Source organism: Cucurbita pepo, chromosome 15, assembly GCF_057944985.1.
Source record: "Cucurbita pepo subsp. pepo isolate OVF chromosome 15, ASM5794498v1, whole genome shotgun sequence".
NCBI lineage: Eukaryota > Viridiplantae > Streptophyta > Magnoliopsida > Cucurbitales > Cucurbitaceae > Cucurbita > Cucurbita pepo.
Genome location: NC_141812.1, coordinates 9890223 through 9904975, shown reverse-complemented (window position 1 = coordinate 9904975; position 14753 = coordinate 9890223). Strand labels below are relative to the sequence as shown.

The following is a 14753-nucleotide window of genomic DNA, read 5'->3' as shown; positions in this document are numbered from 1 at the left end:
AAACCCATGATTATTCTCTAAATTAGTCAATGTGGGACTTTCATCCAACAAACCCCGACTTCTGAAAGGGTGGTGAGCTTATGCTCAAAGTGGACAATATCATACAATTGTGGAGAATCGTGTTCATCTAACAATGGTAAATTTAATTATATCGATACTTCAACATTTTCTTCACTTGAAAGTAAAAGAAAAAAATTGTAAAAAACTTATAAAATGAAAGTCGATATTACTCGAAAAGAAAGTGATATTATAAAGATTCGAGCTATTATAAAAAAAAAAAAAATGTGTTACCATAGCTTTAAACAAGTGATATAATAGGTATTTTATAGACTTTTTTTAAAGTCACCCACGCTATAAATAGTCTAGATTTTTAATAGCATTTTATAAAAGTTACAAAAAAAAAAAAAAAAAACTATGATAGAGTTTTTGAAAAGTAAAAAACTTTCCAATTATGATTTGTCAATACCAACATTTACTATAGCTTTAAATAGAAGCTTTAATAAGCCTTTGTGGTTGGATATCAAATTAAATCAACAATTAATTCAAGATTTAAAAATATGTTCGAGAGATTTTAGGTGAGATCACACGTTAGTTGGAGAGGAGAACGAAACATTCTTTGTAAGCGTGTGGAAACCTCTAGACGGGTTTAAAAAACCTTGAGGGAAAGTCCGGAAATGAAATACCAAAAAGGACAATATATGCTAGCGGTGGACAAGGAAAAGCCCTCGACCCAAAGAAGGCAATACTGCTAGCATTGGAGTGTTACATTTTAAAATGGTAATCAGACTTTCGATCCCACCAATATTTCTTCGACTTTCAATCCCACTCTTGTTTCTCATTCTTAACATGATATCAGAGCATCATTCTTAACACCCAAAATGTGGGAACCTCTTTTTGTTAGATACGTAATCGAAAAGTCCAGAAATCTTGAGAATCAGTTCGAAAGGGAAAACCCAAAAAGAATAATATTTGTTAGCGGTGACTTTGGTCGGTTTTCATCAACAAATTGAATGATGAAATAGAGTAAGTCTCGTATGGAGAGAAACGAGAAGAAGAGGATAAGAATTGAGATAGGGAGAGAGTAAATGAGTGGAGAAGGGCTTTTGGGGTTCCCAAAGGGTTATTTGGTTGAATATAGAATGGAAAGCAAAAGGGAAAATATGTCAAAGTTATTAAAAAGATGGTCAAAAAAACAATAAATGGCAGCTCTGCCTCCTTCTACCAAAAGACACTAAATCACAATGTCCCATCTCCCTCTCACTCTCACCCTCCCATTACCCCATCCATACTCTTTCATTTCTAACCCTAAAAATTTAACTCACTTTACAAACAAACATATTAAAAGCTTTAACTTTTACAACTTCTTTTCTTTCGTCTTTCGTTTTTGAAAAGCTTGTCTTGTTCGTAGTTTATTGTTTAAATATTTTAGAGAGAAGGATCGAAGGTTTTGGGCCTGAAACTTTCTTCATCTGCTTTTTATCGGGTGGTGCTTGTGTGTGGAGTGAGCTACTAGAAATCGGGTTTGAAGCTCTCGTTTTATCAATGAGCTGACAATTGATGATTATTGATCACGGAGTGTACATTTTTATGTTGGGTGTTGTGCAACCTGACCCGTGCCTCCTCTTTGTTAAGTAATATATATATATATATATTTTTTTTTGTTCATCATCTTTACTAAATATCAAACACTAAAACTAGGGTTTTTGAAATCCACTTAAAATTTTAAAGAAACATTTGAACTCTTAACCAAATATAAAAAATGAAAGTCATTCTATTACAATATGAGAAAACAAGAACGATTTTTAAAAAGAAAAATTCAAATAATTATTAAATGAATCTAATTTTTTCAAAATTTACCTATTTTCTATTTTTAACTCTATAGTAAAAATTATGACATGACAGTAAAGGACGGTTATATGAATGAACTGAGACCACGTCTCAATGAGAGATATAACGAGAATAGGATGACTAAAAAAGACTTAAAAGAATTGATAGTCACTGCCTATACCAATAACATGCACCTTCCTTTTCGGTGGCTCAATTATAAAAACTATCGTTAAACATGTTTTGCTGAAGCAATTCTATGTTGAGTGACTTTTTAAAATTTTTCTTAAGATGCATATGAATGAGGACAAAACATGCTGAAAAGACGTGTTTGTCTGTAGAGATAGTTTTCACTCTTAGAAGATAGAAATAGGTAACGTGACCATATCGAGACCATGAGGTTTCAAATTCTAATCCGAATCCTCGTGTCGTTACAAAAATGTTTAGTACAATGCATATAACCCCTTTTATCATGATCCATTTGGTCGACATTATTATTGTTTGTACTTGATTAATATTCTATCAAGTTGATCATTCAAGCAAGTAATAACTACAAATTTGTATCGAGTACATCCAAATCTTAATAAAGAAAAAAAGAAGAAGAACGACACATTTGATTAGATTAAGGTTGTCCTATATAACTCAATCCAAAATTCCAGCTAGCTGCCCTCCTTTGGTAGAGAACTCATCTAATCTCCACCTAATATTTCTCCAATTGATCCCACCAACTTTGATAATAAAAAATCATATCCATTTGGTTTTCCCAATCACCAAACACCAAACACCAAACATATATTTAAAATTTAAGAAAACATTTCATGTCGGTTTAAAACATTAAATCCAAAGCTCCTAGAATCCAAGAAGATAAGAGAAAGAAAGATCAAAGTTGGAACGATCTAAGCCTATTATTAGTAGATATTGTCTACATGGTAACGGCCTAAGCCTACACTATCGGATATTGTTTTTTTTGGGTGTTTTTTTTCGAGCTTCCATTCAAGGTTTTTAAAACGCGTATGCTAAGGAGAGATTTCCACGACCTCAATCCATGTGGGATCTCACAAACATGCACTAATTCTTATAAGATTAATTAAGAGAGAGATGATCACATGAAGGGCCTTTGGGGCACCCCTTCAAAATAAGGACATGTAGGAGCCCAAATTGATAGACAAATCAAACAATGTGTCATGAAGAAAGGTTCTATTGTGAGGAATCATTAGGAGTATTTTAGCTAAGCTTGTGAAAGATAAGGAAACCATAGAATTTAAGGGTTAGTTTTTGAAGGCCGAACCTTAACCTATGCTCGAGATACAGATAAACATATTTAATATATTATTGAAATACACATTCTATTTTACTCTATGTATTTTTTTTTTATTGTCAAGTTTTAATTTTTATACTTCTCATTAATTTTAAAATTTAGTCGTTCAAAATTATTTTTTATCGAGATTGGTTAAATAAAATAATAGTTTTCATACAAAAAAAGACACTATGGGAATATATATTTACAATTTATAAAGAGAATACTAAAAGAGAATTTTGTTTAAGAAAAAAACAACAATAAACTATTGTAGAGACTAATTTTTCGATTTTTCATTTAAATTTAAACTTTTCAGATTTTATTGAGAATTTTAGAGTAGAATTTTAAGATGATTGCACAAAGAAAAATATTCAAAAAAAAAAAAAAAAAAAAAAAATATATATATATATATATATATATATATATATATATATATATATATATAAAAGAAAATAAGAAAAATTTAAAAATATTGGTCAAAGTCAACTCAAAGAGGGTAAAATGGTCATTTAACCCTTTTTGTGTACCAGGGCGACCTCTCCCAAGGACGCGCATATCCCCTTCTCACTAAGTTCAACTCCGTCGTTCTACCCACCAAAACACAAAACACAAAAACAAGAACTTAGAACACTTTGATGCACACGAGTAATTATTACCAAATGGTGTTGTACCTTTATCGAAAAGAAAGGTGCATCTTATTGGTATAGATAGTGACTTTCAATTATTTTAAACATTTCTTAGTCATTCCATCTTAAAAAACGTTCTAATTTGAATGTGGTATTTGTTCATTCATGTATACTTACCTTACTCGAGTGTCATAGTTTGAACTCCTATAATATAAATTTTTTCTCGATTAATATGGTTTGACCTCTCATATAAGTTTTTTTATTTTTATTTTATTAAGCTACCAATACTCTTAAGCCCAACAAATTGTTTTTGTGGACTAGGAAGGATTGACCCATTTGAATCAATCACCATAAATATTTGTAAAGCCATATGGCTAGTTTATTTAAACGACGTGGGAGCAATGAAAAAGATCGTGTATTAGGTTGGGTTGAGACATTTTTTTAAACTTAATTTAATTGTTCGAGTTGTCAATTTTATCAACTAAAACCGTTCGTATTAAATAATGAACATAACTCATCCCAATCATAATTTTTTTTTTGGATCGGTTAGGTTGGAATCTTATTTAAAATTTTAGATTTTAAAAATGTTAGTTTATAAAATATCTGTTTATTTATTTTTAAACATTTAATTAGTTTACATGTCTGAGAGCAAATGTAAAACATGCTAAAAAGACTCGTGTTAATCCCTATCTTATTAGGTGTCCTTCATTTATCTCTCCCTCTTATGCAATCATTTTATGTAAACAAAAATGTGTTCTTGACTAAAATAGAATTCATTTGAATTCTTAAATTAGCTCGATTAGGACTCCCTATGATCCCACCATTTAAACCATTCTCGAGCTTTAAATAACATCATTTTTTTTAATGATCACGATGGAAATAATTTCTTCTTTGGCAATGTGTATTAGGGATGTTCATGTGACCAGATAATTCGACCGTTTGAGTTGAGTTAGATTATTTATTTTTTATTTGAATTAGGTTGAATTTTGAAAAATCTAAATTTTTTTTTGGATTTTTTAGTTGGTAAATAAGTTTACAACCCAACTCAATCTTATTTTTTTTTTAAATTAAGAAACAAAGGTTAATTAATGTAACATGTAGTTAGATAAATAGAATTTTTAAATAATAATAATAATAATAAAACCTGACAATCGGAGCTCAACTCAAAAATAGAGGGTTGAGTTTGGTTTGTTATGAACTCTTTTAGGATTGCTCCGATCACCAACTCTCAGGTTGGTCTAAAAGATTAATCTAACCCAACCTAACCCAATCCGTATACACCTGTATCGATTTTTAAATTACTACCCTAATCTTTAATTTAAAAGTATTGTAATCTTTACCTTAAACTCAAAATTGAAAAAATGAACCGAACAAGTTTTTCTTTGAAGAATCGTTAATAAAAGTATTCTTACAGGTCTCCAATAAATTACGACAAATACTCGATTTCATGCATTAACCCAACTTAATTTTGTAAAAAAATAACTTTGTGGATCATGTCACAAGAAATATCCTTTTCTTTCTTTTGTTACATGTGCACTTTTATCATCTCCAAGTATCATATGCTTTTTAGCATCCCTACTTTAGGGGACTTCTCCTTTTGTAGATGTGATTAGGTCCCATTTGTTTTGATTCATATTCATAACCTTTCATGATCTTCTCTGAGGGGAATGTGATATCCCGCCTTAGTTGGGGGAGAACGAAACACCATTTATAAGAGTGTGAAAACTTTTCGAGAGGGAAAGCCCAAAAAGGAAAATATCTGCTAGCGGTGGACTTGGGTAGTTACAAATGGTATCAGAGCCAGGTACCGGACGATGTGCCAGTGAGGAGGTTGTTCCTTGAAGAGGGGTAGACACGAGGCAGTGTGCCAGTAACGACGCTGGGCCCTGAAGGAGGTGGATTTGGTGGAGGTCCACATTGGTTGGGGAGAAGAACGAAATACCCTTTATAAGGATGGGGAAACCTTTCCGTAACAGACGCATTTTAAAGCCTTAAAGGAAAACTCGAGAGGGAAAGCCTAAATAATATAATATCTACTAGCTGACCCCAAATAATAGCCATTTTAAGACTATACTTTGATGGATCATTTCTATGGCTACCCATAGATGTTGACATCACTAACATCAAACAAAGTTATCCAATCATTTTAGGACCACTTTGCTTTTATTTTTGGTTTAAATTCGATCTAGAGGATCAAAATCGAACCATTCTTTTTCACATTTGTTTTGTTTTCGTGTCGTTTTGTTAGATGCTTTGTATTGATTTTTGTTTGTTTGATTTTTTTTTTTTATATTGTTCTTTCACTTAGAATGACCCCAACATTCCCTCACATCTTGTGCAACATGATTATGTTACCGGCTATTTGTCTTAAATTATTTCTAAGAGTGAAGTCTGTCACCACAGATCAACAGAAATTCTTTTATTATAACTCTTCTTACTCAAATGTTTCTAAGAAAAATTACTAGTAGGTCATTAAACATAAAATTGTTTCACACCAAATATGTTTAGTTTTTATGATTGAGCGACCGAAAAAGAAGGTGCACTTTATTTCTCGATAGCTCAATTATAGGAGCTCGAAAGTTAAGCAACTTTCAGCAATTCTAAGTTGAGCGATCTACTAGGAATTTTCTTATAAGAAGCATGTGAGCGAGGACAAAATATGCTAAGAAGACTGATGTTTGTTCGTGAGGATAGTTTTTACTCTTAGAAATAGCTCAAGTCAAATAGGTAACGATATCATAATATTAATCAAGAGATCAGAGTTTCGAATCTCTACTTAAAAAATAGAACTCGAACAAAATAAAAGAAGATTTTATGTGGAGGTGAAAGACTCGAGCCTATAACATGTTTTTAGTTGAAGACATGTGTCTTAACCTGATTGAAGTCACCTAACCATACGAAGTATTATCGAAGGAATTTGAGTCCGCAATATGTTGTTTGTTTGATAATAATGCATGAGGTTATTCAAAAAAGTGAACCATGTGCTAGGTATTGACTAGTTTTTATCGCTCATTAATCAATTTCTATTTGAAATCTTCATGTAGGGTCATAAACGATCAACTTTGTTAAGGAAAAATAACTTTAAATTTGGAGGTGTTTTGTCCATGTAACAACGACCCTTACAGAAAATAACGAATGATTGGTTTCAATTTCAAAAACTATCCTCTTCTTATACTACAAAATATAAGTTTTTCTCGATGCCCAAAAGTGTCAATAAAAGTTCTCTTGACAAAAAAAAACTTCGTTCGAGAACTTTTTTTCGATAGAGATGTCCATTTTGCTCGTCTCAATCGGGGCGGAGATTTCCCATTTAAACGGGTAATAAGAGAGTGAGTGGAGAACATCTTTTTCCCATTAGATAAATGGGGCCGATGACAGGGTTATATTCCCTCGACGCTATTTTAGTAGCCTCAAGAGAAACAACGATAGGAAAACCTAATTTTTTCGTAGTAACACGGAATTCTACTGTTGGTGATAGATTATTCAATAAGGTCGTCATATTAGTTAAATACGTTAGGTATTGTGATAGCCTCATTGAATAATTTCTCGTAAATGGAATGAAAACGTCATTCCACTCCATTGAAATGCTTTGCATATAAAAATCAAGAAAACAACTTGCGAACTACCTTCTAGAATAGAGACATTGCTTATACATCACAATAGAGATAGGCATGTGAGAGGTAATCTTGTTTGTTTTGTCCCTAAAAAATCATAATATGAAAATTATTGGATGTAATATTTACTTGGGTATAAACCTTCGAATACCGAACTCAACGAAAGTAATATATGTCAACATTGAGTTATGCTCATGTTCATCTCGCAATACAGATACAATTTGATAAAATTAAAAGATTAAGGTTTAAATTGACAAAATTGACTATATTTACAATCACACAAAACACGCCTTGTTTGATTATTTTTTCTAGGAAACAAGTGAGAACAAAAACATGCTGAAATAATTCGTGTCGGTCTGTGAAGATAGTCTTCACTTATAAAACGGAGAGGTAAGTAACATGACCATATTGTATGGGATGCAGGGGAATGTCGGGGTCATGATGTGCCAAATCCCAATTTCGTATTCTGACCCAAATCTTGGACATGAGACATTACAGTAACCCGTAACCCATAACCCGTCTTCCATTTTAAAACTGAGAGATAAGTAACATGACCATGTTGTATGGGATGTAGGGGAATGTCAGGGCCATGATGTGCCAAATCTCGATTTCGTATTCTAACCCAAATCTTCGATATAGGACATTGCAATAACCCGGAACCCATGTATCTTATAAAAATTGCAAGGTATCTTTATTTTCTATTACGAGATCCTTGACTAACGATACCAGCTCATAACTGAACTCACGTGAATTAGTTCAAAATCATTCACTCAATTCTTCTAACTCCTCGAATAATTTCTCGGAAACTCTTATCGAACCAAACCCCATTAATTTTAAGAAGAAAAATCAAACACCCTTTTCATCTTTAACGTTGATTCTTCACTTTATATCTTCAAACACCTCCACACTTGTGGCTTAAAGCGAAACCAGTCACACTCATCCTTTCGCCGACACATAGATTCTTCCAACTTGCTTCAAATATACACATATAAATCACTCTCATTTCTCCATTGGATCTCAACCAAAACAACCAAAACCCCATCTCCAAATTTTTCTTCTTTTCTTCGCCAATGGCTTCGAGCTCTTTAAAACAACAACGTCCCGAGGCGACATGGACGGCCAAGCAAAACAAGCTGTTTGAGAAGGCGTTGGCTTTGTACGATAAAGAGACGCCTGAGCGATGGCACAATATCGCCATGGCAGTCGGCGGGAAGTCGGCCGACGAAGTTAAAAGACATTACGAGATTCTCTTGGAAGATCTCCGGCGGATCGAGTCGGGCCGTGTTCCTATTCCAAATTACAGAGGCGCCCACAATGGAGATGAAGAGTTGAGGTTAGTGAAGTTGTTCAAAGATTTTTTTTTTCTTCTTTATTTTAATTTTTGTCTTGTTTTTTATTTATTTTTTATTTATTATTACCAATTTTGGGTACATTTTTATGTGGTTAATTTTGTGATTAGGTTAATTTTTTATATGGTTGGTGGATATTTGTGAGACTTGGTTGAATTTATTGTAATTTATTGGCTAGTTTGTGACCTATCGTCTAATCTAGTTTTAAGTAGGTATTAATTGTCGTTTCATTAGATGAAACTAAAGAAAACCTTTAAATTTTCAAAAGAAAAAAAAAATATCGGTTAGTTTTGTTGAACGATGAAAGTCCCACGTCTTAATTTAGGGAATGATCATGAGTTTATAATCAAATAATACTGTCTCCATTGTTACGAGACCTTTTGTAGAAGTCTAAAGTAAAGCTATGAAAGAAAGTGGACGTTTTAAAACTGTGAGGCTGAAGACGATATATAACAGGCCAAAATGAACTTTAAATAAAAAGGAGAACTCTTTTAAAAGTTTACGAGTATCTTTGAAAATGGTACTAAAGTTTTCGTCCACACAACTTTAATGATATTTTAAATTTTTTTTTCGAAGTTTAAGGATTATGTTAACTTTTGAAAGTTTAAGGATAACCGAAAATGTTTCACTTTGCATTTGCTCTATTGGTAGGCTGCTGAAGTATCTTAAGCTGCAATGAACTGCCACTGCCGTCTTTCAATCTCTCATCAAGAACAAATGGCTCACTACAAGATGGATTCATACATATTTAAATCTACAACTTTATCTTTTAATCCAATATTCTCTCAAATAAAAGTGTACATATCATTTTATCATGTTATCATTTTTTATTTAAGAATTTAAAGGCAACTTTGGAAACATTTTAATCAAATAAATTCTAAGAAATAGAACCTAAATCATATTAAGTTCAAACTAATATTTCTTAAATTAATAAGATGATGTAGTCGTATAATGTCCTTTTGCTTATGAGAAAAATTCTCTTCTAAAAAGGATTTATAATATCTATGTGACACCGAGTAAAGTAATGGTATATCAATTCAAATGAGAGCAGTTTGAGGATAAGATAGTTATTGAAAGTTATTATCATACCAACAAAGTGCAACTATCTTTTGAATGGCTCAATCATAATAACTCTAAAATTAAACGTGTTTTGTTTGGAATAATTTTCTTTTGAGTGAGATCGCCGGTTGGAGATGTGGATGAAGAATTTCTTATAAGAGTGTGGAAACCTCTCCTTACCAGACGATTCTTAAAAATCGTGAGGTTGATGGTGATGCACAACGGGCCAAAGTGGACAATATCTACTGGCGGTGGACTTGGGTTGCTATAAATGGTATAAGAGCAAGACACCAAACAGTGTTCTAGCGATGATGTTGGGCCTCCAAGGGGTGGATTGTGAGATCCTACATGGATCGAAGAGGGGAACAAAACATTTCTTATAAGAGTGTGGAAACATCTCTCTTACAAATGTGATTTAACAACAGTGAGGCTAATGACTATAAGTAACGGGCCAAAGCAGATAATATTTACTAGCGGTGGAATTGGGCTATTACAATATAAGTGAAGGGACCTGTGGGTAACATGACCATGTCGCACACTGGTATTGAATATGGATTTCAAATTCTGGGCATGAAACGTTACAATGTAAGTATATCTTCCCATTAATCAAATATTAAACCCATGAATTCAAAAACCAAACAGAAATAGAAAGGAAAATGACTAAAAAAAATATTGTTGGACCTTGAGATAGCTTAACTTTGAGGGCATCTAGTACAATTATTCCTAGTGTGCTTTATTCTACTCCTTTTGTTCTTACGTTAAGTTAAAAAAGAGATGGCTTTTGGTCATTTTTTTTTCTTTGTGGGTGAAAGGAATTTTTGAACGAACGGGCTTCATTCTTTCTCGGCTTTCAATTTTATATCTAACAAATCTGTGACTTATTTAACATTTTTTTAAATGTACTAATCACCGTGAGTCACGATCTGATCCTCGTGGAATTTGGTAAGTTTTTTTCTTTTTGGTTAAAAGTTGAAAATTTCCTTATTTAAATTTTCATGTATAGTTGATGGTTTTAGGTGATTCTTGCCCCATTAATTCTTCTTGATGAGTTCTACAAGTTTGGTGAAGGAATATAGAGTTATCGAAGAAAAAATTAAATGTTAGATCTCGAAGAGCATAAATGAAAAATACATAGGTGGGCATGCACGAGTTCTTTGGGCATGAGATTGAAGAACTGGTTCAACTTCGACCAGTTCACCTATCCAATCCACTTCAGGTGTCTCCTCCAAGTAGATTCAATTCTTGAAATCAAATTCCTAGACGTTGTTTCCAATGTTTTTTCGTTTGTCTTTGCATGTGAGATCCCACATCGGTTGGAAAGGGGAATAAAATATTCCTTATAAAGGTGTGGAAACCTCTCTTTAGAAAGTGCAACTTTAAACCGTGAGGCTGATGACAATTTGTAACTGGCTGAAATAGACAACATACTTGCGATGTATTTGGGCTATTACAAATGGTATGAGCCAAACATTGGGTGGTGTACCAGTCAGAACGCTGGACCTCCAAGGGGGTGGATTGCCGAAGCAGACAATATCTAGTAGCGGTGGACTTGGGCCGTTACATTGCATGTCTTGTCTTGTTAACTATAACTTAACCCACTAGAATCCCCATTTAAAAGAGAAGATACTCTTTTATCATTCAACACTATATAAAAGCTTAACCCTTACATATGAGGCAAGAAATTTCAACTACACAAACACAAACAAAGTTGATAATTAAACCCTTTATTTAATCTCCTCTCTTAGTAGAAAGGGCTATAAGATAAACCCTAAAGATCCAAGTGTATTGGGTACTTAGAAATGCAACCTTCCCAAAGATTGTTTGGACATGGCTTGACATCCATGAGAGCCACCCACACACCACTATTGCATTTGAAACCACTCCCAAATGCAATTTGCCAAACTCGATCTCCCTTCAAAACCTTGCCTTTGCACTCTTTGTATGCCAATTCATACCATATTGAGCTAGAAGAAGCGTTGCCGAACCTATGTAGTGTCATTCTTGAAGCCTCGACGTCGTCGGCCGAAAGTCGAAGCTTCTTTTGGATTTCGTTGATCACGGTCTTCCCTCCGGCATGGATGCAAAAATGCTCGAATGCCAGCTTGAAATTAGGAACATAACCCTTCATATTAGGGTTGAAGAGCTTCTTAGCAACAAACATGACGGAAAACCGAAGTAGCTCTCGTAATGGAAGAACGAGAGGACCGAGAGTAGTGATGTTTCTTCTTAGAGCGCCTCCTGCCATGACCACGACATCTTTCGATAACGCAATGCCAGTGATTCCTAATACCAAAGTTATCATGTTCAATAAGGTTTCAATCTCATTGAATATTCAATTTATGTTTTTAGTTTTTTTTCGAAAAGGCCTTATATGATAATATTCCTTATTTATATACTCATGATCTGTAATGGTCAAAGGTCACCGTTAACAGATATTGTCCTCTTTATGTTTTCCCTCAAGGTTTTTAAAACAGGGTTTCCACACCCTTATATGGTCTTTCCCTCAAGGTTCTTAAAACGCGTCTGCTAGTAAGAGGTTTCCATACCCTTATAAAAGGTGGTACGTTCTCCTTCCTAACAAGGAAGTGGGATCTCACAATCCACCCCCCTTCGGGGCCTAGCATCTTCGCTGGCACTTGTTCTTTTCTGTAATTGATGTGGGATCCCCCAATCCATCACCTTTCAAGGCCAGCATCCTTGCTGGCACACCTCCTCATGTCCACTCCTTCGAGGCTCTTCTTCCTCACTAGCACATCGTCTGGTGTCTGGCTCTGATATCATTTGTAACAACCGAAGTCCAGGCTAGCAGATATTGTCCTTTTTGGGCTATCCCTTTCGACACCCTTATAAAATGCATCTGCTAAGGACAGGTTTCCACACCCTTATAAAGGGTACTTCGTTCTCCTCTCTAACCGATGTGGGATCTCACATGATCTTTCTTTTACTCTAACCTTATGTCGATTGAAATTTCATTCTTACCTGATATACGCATCTGAATGCTAGGTCATTGGCCCCGATGTGCGTCCTCACCAAATGGGCAAGCTTATACTTCGCCCGCCACCGGTCGGAGCTTCGGTTCGAGAGAAGAATCGCGGTGCAATTCTGTCGAAACAAGCAAACCGGTACCAACATTTGCTTCTTATTTCCAGGGTAGAAATTATTGGTGATGTTCTCCGTGGTAACAACAATGGCGTAGCTGTTTTTATATACTTGAAGCATATTATTGGCTAGATCAATGGCTATCAATCCAGAACTACACCCCATGCCACTTAAATTAAAGCTTCTAACATTGTTCCTCATCTTGTATTTATTCATAACCATGGCTGAAAGTGAAGGTGGCGGGCTAAAAGTTCCGCCGTTGACGACAAGAACATCGATGTCCACAGGTTCGACATCGACATTATTAGCAAATAAATTGTCCAAGGCATCGAATATCATATCCTCGGCTTCTTTTCTCGACGCTGCTAGGGACAAATCGGGTCGAAGGCTCGTCATAGTTGTAGGCACCGTCGTGTCGTCGCCAATGCCTGATCGCTTAAGAATTTTGTCCATGAACTCGATGGATGTGTCGTTATAGGCGCCGTAGAGCTTGCAGGTGTTTATATATTTGTCGAGTGTGAGGGTTGAAGAGTGCGGGAGATGGTGGTTGTAGCAGGAGAAGTCGAGGAGGTAGACCTGCCTGCGACGGGTCATTTTGAAGATTGTGTATCCCAAAATGGCAAATAGGATAAGGAGATTGAGGTGGTGGAGCCATAACTGTTGAAAATCATATGAGTTCATATGGGAAGGCTTAAGAATGATAATGGGCATTAGAGGGATCAAACAAAATTCTATGATGAGTAAGAGAGAAAATGTACATATATATATATATAAAGATGTTCATAAAAGCTCGATGAGTTTTAACCTAATCGTCCTAAATTAATTGTTACTATTTAGGTCAATTCATGAACTTATTTGAATTGGGTTGAGTTCAAATAGATGAGAATTTTATTGGATTGATTCATATTCTGAGATTCCACATCTTTGTCGAGGGGAACGAATCATTTTTTATAAGAGTGTGAAAACCTCTCCCTAGTAGACACGTTTTAAAAACCGTGAAGCTGATCGAGATGTGTAATGAGCCAAAGCAGATTATATTTACTAACAGTGGGCTTGGACTGTTACACATACGTAATCAGCCAAAGTGGATTATATTTACGTAATAGTAGAAGCGTTTTTTTATTATTATTTATTCTTCGAGAACTCTTAAAAATAATTTTTAAGTTGTAAATTTTAATTAGGCATTTGAAAAGAAGTAAATGTATGTTTTACTTTTACTAAAAACAAAAATTTTAAAAAATAACTTAAACAACTTAAACTAATCAAAGTTAAAAAAGATTAATGGTTGGGGTTCTTAATTAATAAAATAAGCGTTATTTGAGTAGAAAAATTTACGATCGTTGGGTCTAAAATATGTCCAAATTCGACCTAACTCAACTCATAATGTGAGATCTCACGTCAATTTGAGAGAGGAACGAAACATTCTCTATAAAGGTGTAGAAATCTCTCCCTAACAGATATATTTTAAAAATTGTGATGCTGACGACGATACCCAATGAGTAAGAGTGGACAATATCTACTAGCCGTGGGCTTGAGTTGTTATTGGATTTATTATGCTATTTTTCTTTTTATTAATCTATTAGGATTGAAATTAATAGATAAGTGAATCGTACTGAATCTCATAAAAAAAAAAAATAGTACGAACTCTTGTTCACCAATGTACATATGGGAGAGTGAGTTTTTTAGGTTTAGAAAGATAGATTTCGAGCAAAGGTGTCATTACCCTAATTTTATTACTAAAATAGAGTTGTTACTATATGAATGACGTGCCCTTTTTGTGCGAAAACATTCATTTAAAATAGTTCATAAAGAGATGCCATGAAATGAAGCAATTGTTTTGCGAAGTTTGCTCGATTTATCTTCGACCCTTATTGCTTGACTATTG

At 34.1% G+C, this 14753-nt stretch overlaps 1 protein-coding gene and 2 pseudogenes across 1 annotated transcript; 1 reads left to right on the top strand and 2 right to left on the bottom strand.

The window, feature by feature from the left end:
• The first annotated feature begins 8369 nt into the window (after positions 1-8369).
• LOC111811964 (protein RADIALIS-like 3) lies at positions 8370-9622 on the top strand. The gene is made up of 2 exons (XM_023699048.2): positions 8370-8694; positions 9362-9622. Exons 1-2 carry the CDS (start codon positions 8432-8434, stop codon positions 9387-9389), a joined length of 291 nt encoding a protein of 96 aa, XP_023554816.1. The 5' UTR covers positions 8370-8431; the 3' UTR covers positions 9390-9622.
• Positions 9623-11537: 1915 nt separating this feature from the next.
• LOC147789338 (3-ketoacyl-CoA synthase 16 pseudogene) lies at positions 11538-11783 on the bottom strand (annotated as a pseudogene).
• A 212-nt stretch (positions 11784-11995) lies between these two features.
• Positions 11996-13462, bottom strand: LOC111776416 (3-ketoacyl-CoA synthase 4 pseudogene; annotated as a pseudogene).
• Positions 13463-14753: the final 1291 nt, after the last annotated feature.

Excerpts from the sequence above, each read along its gene's own strand:
- LOC111811964 (XM_023699048.2), top strand. The coding sequence starts at position 8,432 with ATGGCTTCGAGCTCTTTAAAACAACAACGTCCCGAGGCGACATGGACG. Across the intron at positions 8,695-9,361 it reads AATGGAGATGAAGAGTTGAG|GCTGCTGAAGTATCTTAAGC; the intron begins GTTAGTGAAGTT and ends CTCTATTGGTAG.